At 31.6% G+C, this 11,769-nt stretch overlaps 1 protein-coding gene across 2 annotated transcripts; it reads right to left on the reverse strand.

Annotated features, from left to right (window-relative positions):
• Positions 1 to 3,216: 3,216 nt before the first annotated feature.
• LOC133187219 (uncharacterized) lies at positions 3,217 to 11,441 on the reverse strand. 2 transcript variants are annotated; one of them, XM_061322574.1, is made up of 3 exons: positions 11,135 to 11,441; positions 5,714 to 6,455; positions 3,217 to 5,226 (listed from the first exon to the last, which is right to left on the reverse strand). In XM_061322574.1, the coding sequence occupies exons 2-3, from the start codon at positions 6,381 to 6,383 to the stop codon at positions 5,117 to 5,119; spliced, it is 780 nt and encodes a 259-aa protein (XP_061178558.1). In that variant the 5' UTR covers positions 6,384 to 6,455; positions 11,135 to 11,441; the 3' UTR covers positions 3,217 to 5,116. The 2 variants fall into 2 exon arrangements, with proteins under 2 accessions (XP_061178558.1, XP_061178557.1); XM_061322573.1 differs by lacking the exon at positions 11,135 to 11,441 and having other exon boundaries at positions 5,714 to 6,712.
• Positions 11,442 to 11,769: the final 328 nt, after the last annotated feature.

Consider the following 11,769-nt stretch of genomic DNA (forward strand, 5'->3'; position numbering starts at 1 on the left):
GTTCTCATAAAATAAGCCACTTATCCTTATAACGTCTAGCGTTCAAACAATACTTGAAGATTTTATTTCAAAACTTGTCAATTATGGCTCTCAATATTGCTCTGTCTTAACAGAAATAAACTTGCAAAGAAATATATCAGCTTCACGCAGAAAGGGTATTAACCTCAGAGGTTTTCGGGTGAATATTTAATTATCACACCAAATTTCATTTTTAAATTAGATAATTAATAAGATAAAAAGTTGATGATGGAAAAGGGTAATTTAAATTCTGATAATTATTTTCGTGTAACTTTATTCTTCAAATTGCAATATTTAAAACATTGGCTACACAAGGATAACACACAGAAAAATGGTAGAGAAGCATAAATACATATGTAAGAGTTACTTAATTAGCGTGTTCCTAGTATCTTGAAATTTGTTTATTCTTCACTGCAATTCCTAATCAACTCGTACACTCGTGTCTGTTGGCTGTCTGATTACCTACAATATGCTCTGTAATTTGAGGACATCACATACACATATACGGGATTTCTCAAGTACTATGAGTTTAGTAATTGCACCTCATGGTAGAGTTCAAACAGCTTTACAGTAGTAAACAGTTCTGTTTCTTTTTTTATATTTTAATCATTATATCTGTAACGTGTTGTAACATTGTAAATTAAAGATATATAATTTATTTTTATCGTAATGAAAGATTTTGCCAGTTCACTGTTTCAATATCTTGGCAAAGACGAAGACAACTGAATGAAGATAAGATGCATTTGATGAACTTTAATGTCAAGAAATAAAATATTTAATGTTTAATTGTAATTTCTAAATGGAAATCATGCAAAATGTCCGCTCTTTATAGAATTGAAGACTGATTTCATTTATGTAATAAAAATTTAATTTTGGTTGTACATTGTAATGCGCTATTTGATTGGATAAAAAAAGAATACTTTATGTTGTATAAACTACATTGTACGTCACAATGGCTTGCGTCCAGAAACGCATCGATCCGTCTGACGTTACAAAATTTGAAGTCATTTTTTAAGACAATCCTCTTATTTACTTGCACTAAATGTATGATAAATCAAATTATAAGGAATGAATTTATTAATAGCTACCCAATTTATACGCTTCGCTGTTTATAAAGCGTAAACTGCCCCAACTCTGTTTATACGCGTACAGTATAAATTAGGTAGCTATTAAATTCATTCCTAAAGTGAAATAAAGATTTCTGCAATAGTGATTTCTGTCGTAGGAGTGAACATGCAAAGGAAACCTCATTTCTTACCATTCACATATGGGTTTCAAAAAGATTGATTGATTGATTGTTGTTTTACGTCCTGCCTGATTTCTCAGAGATTTTTACATGATATATCCGAAAATTTAAGTGGGCGACAGCTGTGGACACTTTATCTTGAGGAAAATAACCCCTTCAATCAGTCATTTTGAGGCTTTTTCTGTTTCATACTTAGAAATGTGACAAATTTATGGCGTCATATTTGCAGAACGGTCCTCCTTTATGGCAAATTCTTTCATGATTTATCACATTTGTATATTCAACTTATATTTATTATCAGCAAATTTCAAAAGTTTTGAAAATATCAATTTTTTAGGGCATAATAAATCCAAAATCGTACCTTCTTTAACGGGGTATTAATGTTTTGCATAGAAAACAGGTCTTTTGTTGTATAGTTGAAACTATCAAAAGCGATCATTTAAAGGAAATTACCATTCCAATATTCAATATTTGTGAAGTCTCTGAAAAAAAAAAACATTTTGACTCGTCATTACAAGATAGGTTTACAATACTTAGATCAATTTTTTCAATTACTTTAATTGATTTTTTCCTTGCAAGGTAATTGATTACATAATAATTAGATAGGAAAACAGTCGTATCGCTATGATTATTGAAGAGTGTGAATCCGATAGCTTTCTACTAGAGTCGTAGACATTATTTATCACTGGCCTTGGTTTGTTGATGCTGATGAAAGATAGGGCTCTGTAATTAAGGTGGCAAGCTAAAATATTTTATTATGCTTTGTGGATTTGAATGCTTCAGATAAAGGGCTATATTAAGTACACTACTATTAACTGCTCTCCTTTGATCTTCCTTGAAACAGTTCTTTCTGGTCTAGAAACCAATACACATGTACGTCACGTTCTACGGGTAATCTAAATAGCTTATTTTAGCCCATCCTTGTAAGTAAGAAGTCTATTTATGGTATTATTTCTCTTACAGCTGCCTGAAAAAATTTAACACAACAGAATGATGACGCAGTTGGTAGATATTACAGCATAGCAACATATTTTGATCGTGAACAATTCACACCCTGTTGCAAACCCAACAGATCAATGGGATATTAATAGCATCTTTCTAAACTGTCATATCCACTATTATATGTTGTTCCAATATATATTTATGCATTATATATTTGTGTACAGTTGTCAATGTACGTAGGATGCACAGACGCCTGGAATAAGAGTCGATCTTTTTCTTAATGTATCCCATTTGTACATTCCCAATACATCCAATTGCTTGTTTATCATTTGTTGCATCTAAACGCCAACGTTGATATTTACCAGAGTTTGATATCAAAATCTGGAGTTTTTCATGCAAGTTAATAAGATCAAGCAGCAAAATCCCTGTATATATGTATTTTTATCTCAATTTAATTTTAGTAATAGACTCGGAGTGACAGTGGATGCTGTGAATTGTAATTGAGCCTTGCTTCCCACACATGCTGATTTTTTTAACCCATAATCCTCTGTTGTGAATTGTCTATTAACATAGGCATGTTTTAACATTCTACCAAATGTAACTTTCTATGTACATAAATTAATTGACAAAATCGGTTAAATTTTAACTTTTAAACTATTCAGTGGTCAGAGAATGTAAAAATTAATGATCAAAGATTATTTTTTTCGCATTGTACGATGCAGTAAAACATACGAAGTATACATATTTTTTATAGAACATATGTTATTCTGTTTCCTAAGGTCCAACATAAAAATGTTGAATCATACTGCTATATAATAATTGAAAATTTTGAGAAATTGAGAAAAGTAATGATATTGATGATAGGTAGAGAATATAATTGTTGCATCTTTTGAATTTTGAGTCTGATTTTATGTTAAAATTCACACATTCTATGATTCTAAACAACCTTAGTTATTTGATAACTTCGTCACAGAAAGCTTAAAACTCAATAAATAAGAATCGATAACAAATAAAAGAATATCATATTTATTGTTAGAGAATTGATTGCAAACATCATCTTCAAGCACATCCAAGATCGCATAACAGTAGAATCAGTAAAATTTTCATGAAATTGATGATTGTTGAAAGTTTCTACTGGGCAATATTTTGAAGCTGTATTTGAATCTTTTCCGGATATTTTTTCTGTTGGAACAAAAGAGATACTTTTAGGGAATAAAAGTCAATTTATACATACAAACACATTCATAATCCTTTTATCTTTACAACTTTGTCCAAAAATAATAATTATGAAAAGCTCCCCATTACGCATCTTTAAAACTTTTTTTTCTATTCTTTCTACTTTGATGTTTAAATAAGAACCACATCAATTAAGCCTGGATATTTTGAGGGAATATCAAAAACTGAAAGAAGAAAATACAAAATATAAAAAGCTTTAAAACAACAATGCTCGTATAGGAATTTCAAAAGAAATCGATTAATCTTGAAGTGGATCCAAATCTAATTATGAGAGCTATAAGTGTTAACTAATACAGAACTAATACAATAGAGAATTCAATGAGTTCTGTACATTTACCTCTTAGTAATAGTCCTTTTTCCTCATAAAATTTGTCGAAATTAGTTTGATAATTTGTTAGCTTGCAATTCTAGCCAGATAATAACGTGAAATAATGAATCTGATGTCTTGACTTTTTTTAATCGATCCATTCACAAAATTTCTCTTCCATCCGTTTCCTTTCTTTAAATTAATAAATATAAGTTCATTCCAATAATTCAATCAGAAATATTGAATTTTTCATAACTGATAATTCTTTATGGTATCCTTTATCCCATGTCGGCAAGTCAAAAATGTAATTTTAATAAATGCTTACCTGCGTTTTTACACAATAGATCAAAAATCCAATGTAATAAAAATGTAATTAAAAATGCTCAAAAGGAAACTCGCCATGAAAGCTTCTACTTTTGCAAAAAAGGATCAAATTCTTATAGCACCCCTTAGTAAGACGGTGGATAAAAGTTTTGTCATTTTAAAATTGAGATCGATGAAAAATCAACCACATGTACAAAGGGGGTATAAAACATGTACCATGCAATCATATATCACACTTGAAATTTAATATCTTAAAAATTCTACAAATAAAAAAAGGAGTGAATAGTGCTACTCTGTATAAAGTTGTCCATCGATACATACAAAAATTTATTGATTCTGTACATAAAATACACTGTATGCAAAGCAAGAGTCAGTAATTCGTTGTCAAAACAAACAAAACTACACATGTACTACTTGAACAAAAACTGCATCAAAAGAAACTATAGTTTGCTTATTTTTTTTATTCAAACAAAAATTAAGTTCATAACAAACAATGTCGTGCTTAATGATGGACAATTGAGATTATTCGCTCTCAGTCATATGAATTTGTCATACTCAACAGCAAAGTCAACATATAACGAAGTACATCGATGATTGATGCAGTTCAGACAAATTGGTGTAATAAAAGTAAATAAAAGTTGATACTCTATACTGACTAATCTCAAAAATGTATGAAAAGTAATCATATTCGTATGCCGATTACAAGCTGCTTTCTAATCAGTGTGATGGTATTTCAATATTTCTACAATGTTACTCCACGATCAAAACTGTGGAGTCTTCCGATGACTTGCCTGTACGTTCTCATTCCGATTCTCAAAGTGAAAAAAAAAATCATTCACAGTGTTACATCATGTTTTGGGTAAATAATATCCTTCTGCCACATACATGTTGGCCCAATGCACGTACCGTCAAATTACCTCAGAGTCGGAAATGAAGACTCAAGCAAAGAGCTCTAGATCTCCATGCATGTTACTTTAAACAACTGGAATGCATTGCAGTGCACTGGAATGTTAAAATTTGTGTTGGTCCTCTGTCGACGTTCGTCATCCGTGTCCCGCCGTGAGGTTGGTAATGACGTCAGTAAGGTTAACCTCAGCTGAGGCCGGGGTGCTCGGAAGCACGTGCTTCTGTAGGAGATTGTTGTTTCCTCTCACTAAAAATTATACAATATCTTATAATTCTTCCATGATTCTATCAATAAATGCAATTTTAATCTAACTAACGTCATCGATGACGTTTTACGATACTTTTTTAGTAAAGCATAATCTCTTGTAGCGCCAGAATCCCGGATAACTGAGTTTTAATCTCCTTATGGCAGGAATTTGTATTCAAAATGACGATAGCTAGAAAGATTACTTCTATAATTCTTACTACCCACTAAATGTAGCTGCTATTATTTTTTACCTATGCATTTTATATGTGCGTTGTTATATTACAAATGCTTACTAACAATGCAGTTCTGTAATTTACAGGCTTCATTTTGCACACTAATGCAAATGAACGGTCATACATCATTAGAGGCTATTAGCGGAATTCAAATGGTTTCTTATTTTAAATGAGGTTTTATGTATCTAAAATACATACTAGGTTTCTACGGGTTTATGAAATATTTGACAAGATACAAAGTGCAAATAACCTACCGAGATCATCAATCTTGTCGGACATAATGAGGGAGACCATCACAAGGAGGGCACTGACCGTAAACATCGTCATGGAAACGATCATCACAGCACGCGCCACAAACTTCTGTCGTTTGGTTCGAGAGTCCACGTGAATTTGCAAATTGGCTCTTTGTGGATTTTCTCTCACTAAAAATTCACTCAATAAACTTCTAGCAACTGAAGGGTCAATATAGAAGACGTTTTTATCGTGATAGTAATCTGAATCTGTGATGATTTCTATGTCGTCATCAGAAATACTGATACCAGTCCAGTGACCTTGTGTTTGCCAATGACCTTGGTTTCTATGATATCTAATATATTGTCTAGATTTTACACAATTATCACACATGCACTCTCCATCATCTGCAATCATTTGTTGGTTTTCATACATCGTTTGAAGGGACTCCTCGCGGCAACTATCACAACTGCACTGAATTTCTCCATTATTAACCACTTGGTTTTCATCAAGTGCCGCATCCTGGCGGTTATCATTTGGAATGAGTGGTTGATAAGTCAAAAAACTATCGTCTGATAATTCGGACATTTCCGTGTGCTGTCTTTCAAACTTTCCACGTTCCATGTCCTTATCCGAAAAAGTCACTCCACTGGCCGTATCGTCATCCGACAATAATTCACTCGTTTGGCTCATTTTGAAACACCAAGGACTGCAGCCACCAGAATCTGCGTTGACGTTTGAAATTCAGATGTTCTCAAGTTGTAGCTACAATAAAAATCAATTCAAAATTGATAAGTTATCAGTAAATGAGCTTAAACCATTTCTATTTCATAAGAAACTGAAGTGCAAAGGAAAATCAAAGTTATGTATGGTGCATTTATGCTACGTCTGTTGCTAAAACATGTTTTTCCTTAATTAGTTACAACATTCATAATTATGGCAGGTTGCCCATGCGTAAAACTTCAATCAGTATATATTGCCTGCATCCTTGCACAACAACGGAGGATGTCCTTTAGTTTTTTTGTAAGCACTACAGGTTCGTTATATTTAACCATGAATGATCTCTCTAAATAGATAAGACATTGTTCCACCTGCAAGGCGATGCCTGTTTTTATGTACGCACTCAGGCATATACCATTAGATTCGATCTGTTGAGCTCGGCGCAAACTTGCCGCAAGACTCTGAAAATTCATTATTTTCTCTTTGAAATAACTCAAGCAGTAGAGATTCAGTGCTAAAATTAATCTAGAGAAAAGTAAAACATCAAGGGAAACCTGTTCTTGGTTCCGCAGTCAAGATTCGTTTCAATCGATCCCGTGATTCCCGTGGGTAATCTGAGGACAATAATTCTGGAAACATTGTAGTCGAAGTCACAATTATTAACTTTTAAGGAATCTAATTTACAGTGTATAAAATGCTGGACAATGTTGTCTACGATTTCAACAATGATGACAAGACATCGGGTTTTTTTCATTCAGGTAGCAATATTTTTTTTCTTTGGATAATACATGATGCTAAAATATATTTTGCTACATCTTCGGAAAATCTTTGAACGCTTATTAGATTTCAACCTTAATTGTTTCTATTTCCGACTCACCGTTCAAAGATTATAAGAATATCAACCAATGATAACGGCGTTAACGGTTAATAAGTGTAGGTGTTCGCACGTGTTGATGTATATTAAAAATAGTCGCGGAAACGTGGAAGATCTTTGTTAATTCAGTCTAAAAACAACCCAGTGTAATGACATCTGCTACTGAAAATATGTGAATTCTCTCTCTCTCTCTCTCTCTCTCTCTCTCTCTCTCTGTATACATCCAATCTAATAGTAAATGTTATCGACAAAAGTGAAGTACCAGAGATCAATAACGTATGCAGTTCTTAATCGCTCTCCAAAAGCACAACTAAACATGGAAATTAACCAACATACACTGTACGTATATATAAATGTAAATCTCTTACCAGGCATCATGAAACATTTGAATCCTGAACGTTATGCGCAGTCTATATATTGTTTGAAGTAAAATGGGAAAAATAGAGAGAAAAACAAATCACAGATTCATTTCTAACACAGTTTTTGAGCATTTCATAAATCCTCTCTGACATTGCTTTGTCAGGTCAGTAATATAAAATTTGTAAATACATGTACCATTCGTAAAAATGACTTTTTAGACGGGGTCACGTGACCCCATTTATTAGTGTTCTGTTCAGTCGAGGTCTCAAAACGGAAGCCGTACGTATATCATATGAATTGAATCTACGCTAAATGAAAGAGTGCAGAAATTGTTTTGATCAAAATACAAACATACTGGACCAAACCAAGTAAAGTAATATGAAGATTTTCTTACACAAGTTAAAGAAAGCATTTTGAAAAACATTATATTGAACCACACTAGTATACAATTTTCTCGCCTGCGTAATATTAGACTGCGTACGCGTCATTGCTTGTTACTTCCGGAAATGTCATGTCAATTCGGACCCTGTGAAATTCTGACAAAACAATTCTTGACTGATAACTGATTAATCTATTACAGAGTGAATGAAAATTGTGAAGATATATATATATATATATATATATATATATATATATATATATATATATATATATATATATATATATATATATATATATATATATATATATATATATTAAGTGTATGTAAATCTTAGATGTCTGAAAATTTTAAAGTTGAAGTTTATCACAACCCTAAATTTTTCCCCAGTAATGAAATTTGTAAAATTAGGGACTTTATTTTGACTCCGTCTTTCAGTACTGTATCAGTACTTTGATTTCATTCCATGTTAATGGATTGTGTGACTGCATAGTTGTGCAACCAGTAGCGTTTCACATAACGTGAATAGATGTTTCTAAATATAGGTAAACCCAACACATGAAATAAAGCCAATAGGAGGCGTAAGAATTACTACATTAGTATATTCGTCATGGAATGAGAGGATTTATAGATTTTATTAATCTCAGTTTACTTTTTCTAAAAGAAGATTATTGAATAACTCCATCTTATTTTCCAAAAGGGCATTGACACTTTATTTTCGCATATTCAGTCAAAAATAATTTTTGCTGTTTTTTTCCCTTTCTTTCACTTTATGCACATGTATTAGATCAGAATTTAAATCAAACTCTTATTCCCATCATATTCAAAACAACAGCATAGAGGCTTTTGATAACATTTGTTAGAAAGGCTCATCATCATAATTTTGATTTTGGGTTGATTGAAAATTGAAATGACAACAATTCGTTTTCATTATTTATGAAATTCCATTTTATTAAATCATTTTTTATGAGTTTTTCCAGAATGCTGTATGACTTCTTTAAAAAGTGCATGACCAATTTCTTTGATAACAGCAAAGAAATCTTTCATTATCCTCTGTTTTCATTATTTTTGGAATTAACCGATTTCCTGCCACAAGAAATAAACAATGGCTGTTTTATGTTTTCCATGTCTTTGACTGATCTGATACGTGAGCGATAAAAAAACCTGAGCCTTGAACTCTCTCTCTCTGAAACCAAAGTGAAGGAAAAAGTTTCTAAAGAGGTTAATTAATCATTGAATTTTCCTTAATTTCTCCTTAACAATATAATAAATAGTATATTAACGTATTAAAAGAAAGTTGTTAGAAGGAAATTGGCATGTCTACCATAAGATTTGTTTTTTACCTCGGCAGACAGAATTTCTAAGCTCTCAGATGATTTCATGTTAAGATGAACGGACTAAACAAGTCAGTTAGCTCTTTTATCTCTTCCCTGATTGGTAACAATAATTTTGAACAAAGCATATAAATCAAAATAGATATCTTGTATCAGCTGTTGAAAATGTTATAATTAAACGAATAGACCGTTGAATCAATAAAACAAACATAATAAAACACTACAACGCACATTTTTACAATTAGATATGGCGATGTATGTTCCAACGTAGCAACATCAAGGCACCACGAACAAGGCCTAACCGCGGACACAATGAAATTTTCCCCTTTCTAAATGAAATAATGATAGCCATAAATGATCATTATCTTGGATTTAATATTATTTCCCATTACACGAAAGAGGCGAAAAGATAAACAGTCAACAATAAAACGTATATACATGAAGATGGAGAAGAGATCAAATGTCCACAGGGCAAATCAGGTGAACGAAGAATTTTTGGTTACATTCTAAATTTACAGACTTCCAGTACAAAGTAAAAAAAAAACATATTTAATAGTAAGGGTTGTGTTTGGCACGGGAGAATCCGCCAAACAAACCTGAAGAAGGGGTTATAAAGCATATTATATGCTTAGTGCCATACCGAAACTTAAGTTTAATTTCTGGCAATTATATATTGTGAGAGTACTGCAAAACAGCCAAAAAAATACAAATAATATGTGTGTTAGAAAATTACAGAAAATATATTTGGTATAATTTTCTTTCATATCAAATAGTCAAAAAAGCTTTGAAGTGCAATGTTATTTAAAATGTGACTAGGAAAATTACAGAAAATATATTTAGTATACATATAGTTTTCTTTAATATCGAGAAGAAACAGGATGATGAAACTGAGATTTGATAACTTGGTTGCATGTTTCAACGTGATTTGGAGAAAGGGTTGGTAGGGATAAAATTTCTATTTTTCTCTGAAATTGTGGAACACATTGCATAAGAAACTCTAATATCAACCTTTTTTTAAATATAGAAATGGAAATTTTTCTTTCAGTCGACGTATGGAAAGCTTCTTTGTTCTATTTATCGATACTTTGTAATTTTTTTTAAATTCACGATCCTGTCAATTTTATTGGTGCTTGCTACATATTTAATAGCAACTCCCCGTCACATCAATATCTTTTCGCAACATGAAATTCTGAACGCACCTAAGATTTTTTTTTTTTTTTTTTTTTTTTTTTTTTTTTTTTTTTTGAAAAAAGAAAATGTATAAAAATACCTAAGTACCCACACTGAATTCCAGATATTAAAGAATTTTTAAATAAAATAACAGTATCAGATGGCTTTGGTGTAATAAGTTTTTTAATAAAATTTCATATGTGAGGTTCAAATTTCCTTTTTTCATTCTCCGAAAGTGTAATATGGAGTGGAGATAAAGTTTTTCAGAAGTTAATTAATATTATTATTGGAAGTTTCATATGCATCTTTTATACATGGTGTTTTAAAATACTTTGCAAAATAATATGTCAAAATGATACGGGTTACTGAGTAAAATATGCAATTTAGGAAAATATATTTGTTCATTCACACTGAACTCAAATCAGAATAGGAACAAACTCATAATATAAGTAATAGGAAAAAAAAAACTTTGATCAGAATTTTGAAAAAGAAAGGAAATGAATTATGACATTTTATATGTACAGAACGGATTCTGCATCAATCAAACAGTTGTAAGAATAAAGTTTTTTTTTTCTTTTGCATTCTCAAGAGAATATTATGAGCTTACCTCTGAACAAGTTATCGGTGTTTCATATTGGGAAAACATAGTAGTAAATCCATCTCCTCCCTACTGATCTACACCCAGTACAAGCAAGTATTGTATACACCGTATATTGATTAGATTCACAGACTGCTGCTGTATAGTCATTGAAAGTCACGTGATTTTTCCAAACATTCAGGGATTATTTTACTGTAAAGAACGCATCTCTTTTTGTTTTGTAAATTATTGATTTTAAGGAACGGGGGTAAAAAAAAAATAATCAATTTATCGAATGAATTAAAGTTAAGCTTCCACACTGAAGGGAAAGTGAAATGATTACTGTTTTCACAAACATGCTGTTTATTCACGTTTATGTGGAATGAAGGGTTTGTGTATCTTAAATGTTTACATACTGTCAAACCGCAGAGAAGGCGATAGGAATTTTGTTTCTTTTATCGTAAATATAGAACTTATATAAAAATTTAAAGATAAAAAAGGTCAGCAAAACTAATATTTTCAGCAACAGCAAGAGTTTTTGTCAGACAGTAAAACATCAACACAGGATAGTGAGCGTCAAAGTAAAAGATAACACATCGTATTACAAGAGAGAAGATTATCCCGATATACAAAAAGCAGAAGTGTTAGAGCCAGTTGAAGGGGTG

The sequence above is a fragment of the Saccostrea echinata genome, unplaced genomic scaffold, assembly GCF_033153115.1.
Source record: "Saccostrea echinata isolate AGI-Se365-2 ecotype Australia unplaced genomic scaffold, CSIRO_AGI_Sech_v1 ptg000014l, whole genome shotgun sequence".
In the NCBI taxonomy this organism is placed as follows: domain Eukaryota; kingdom Metazoa; phylum Mollusca; class Bivalvia; order Ostreida; family Ostreidae; genus Saccostrea; species Saccostrea echinata.